Source organism: Nematolebias whitei, chromosome 3 (assembly GCF_014905685.2).
Source record: "Nematolebias whitei isolate Nwh7 chromosome 3, NemWhi1, whole genome shotgun sequence".
Classification (NCBI taxonomy): Eukaryota; Metazoa; Chordata; class Actinopteri; order Cyprinodontiformes; family Rivulidae; genus Nematolebias; species Nematolebias whitei.
Window position 1 is genome coordinate 56,311,306 of NC_056500.1, and position 1,639 is coordinate 56,312,944.

A 1,639-nucleotide genomic window follows, 5' to 3' on the forward strand; every position below is an offset into this window, starting at 1 on the left:
TAGATAGGGCTAACAGATCTAGACGTCATTAGATAGGGCTAACAGATGCAGGAGGCCCAAGGGTTTTACCTAAACAACCTTTCCACAAGCGGCAGCGAGTCTATTCCAAGAGGCTGTCTGTAGCCCAGCTGGTCCAGGCGTTTCCGCAAATTGATGAATTTCCTCTCGGCGCTGCTGTTCATGTTGTGAAGCTGCAACAAACTACAAAACAGCCAAAAGCGAATAAAACGTACCAGCCTTGTGCTAACAGTTAGCATGAACATAACATTTACACCTACAGATGATGTCTGCTAAGCTAACGGGTATAAGCTAACAAAAGACTCTTGATACTGAAATATTGAAACTTTATTTGCTGCATATTGATTAATTCTAGTTTCGCCTCTCATTTAGCTGATGTTAAATGAATTCAACTCGTTTCTTACCCTGCTGGACAACACTGGTGTGTAGCGGCTAACGTGTTAGCCAAACAACAGTCAGCGTAACGCTACAGCGCTAATAAACGTCACTTGGACAAATTACTCGTGCCGACCTCATTAACAGACTGTATCTACGTTACGAATCATTTAATGTGATGGTGAACTCTTAGGTTAACATGTTTCCGCGGTAAAGGAGTTTGAAAAGGGCGCCGATGATGCGTTTGGAACTCGTCACTATGGAAGTGGGGGCGGCATGTTTTGTTCACCAGCGTTGCCCGTGTGCGTCAGTGCGGTGGGGTCGAAATCAATATTTATTGCACCCCTTATTATGCCTGTGTCTGTCAGCAAAATGTCTCCTAAACCAAAAGGGGATTTTGGTTAAACCCTTATAAAATCATCACTGGATGTCATTTTACATTTTATTAACTTCAGAGGGTGAATGTATTTTCAGACGGCCTCTAAGCTGATCAAAATCAATCACACAAAGATGGCAGGTCTGGCTTTAACAGCGAGCTAAAAATCACCCCCAACACAAACTGTAAGCATGAGCTCTCTCACAGCATTATCTTTTAGAGTTTCACTAAAACACCAACAACTCCCAACACTTCCCACAGAAGATGATCTTAGCCTAAAATGTTTGCTTGGGTTTCCTGAGGCATCCCTTAGCTGCTATAGGCTTAGACTGCTGGAGGATAAATTGACACTTTCTCACTCTCTACCGTCTTAAGACGGTAGAGAGTGAGAAAGTGTCAATTTACTTACTCTACTCTGCTTGTTTGCATTTGTAATTATTTCTCTCTTAACATGCTTTTTATCTTTTCTCCTATAGAAAGTACATCTGGACCTGTCGTTCTGTTTGTCCTTCCTGTCCTCTCAAACCCAGCTGGTTGAAGCAGATGGCCATTCGTCCTGAGTCTGGTTCTGCTGGAGGTTTCTTCCTGTTCAAAGGGAGTTTTTTCTTTCCACTGTCTTCAAAGTGCTTTCTCAGAATGGGAGACTGCGACAAGTGAAGATTTGACACACTCTGCTGGCTTCCTGCTTTAGATACAACTTTTACTAATTTTGTATGCATGTGAATGTTTCTGTTCAGTGCCTGTGGCAGCTTCTGTTGTGACTCGGTGCTACATGAATGAACTGCATTGAATTGGAAGTGGTGGGTGATGTGCAGTCCTCCAAGGAATGCTAGGCCTTAAAAATCAGCTCATGCAATTAGTGACTTGTGT

At 42.9% G+C, this 1,639-nt stretch overlaps 1 protein-coding gene across 1 annotated transcript in view; it reads right to left on the reverse strand.

The window, feature by feature from the left end:
• The window catches only part of cep135 (centrosomal protein 135), a 25,335-nt gene extending 25,153 nt beyond the window's left edge, over nt 1-182 (reverse strand). The window contains exon 1 of the mRNA XM_037674384.1: nt 70-182. Coding sequence (XP_037530312.1) covers nt 70-182 — 113 coding nt within the window. The remainder of the gene's footprint in view (nt 1-69) is intronic.
• Nucleotides 183-1,639: the final 1,457 nt, after the last annotated feature.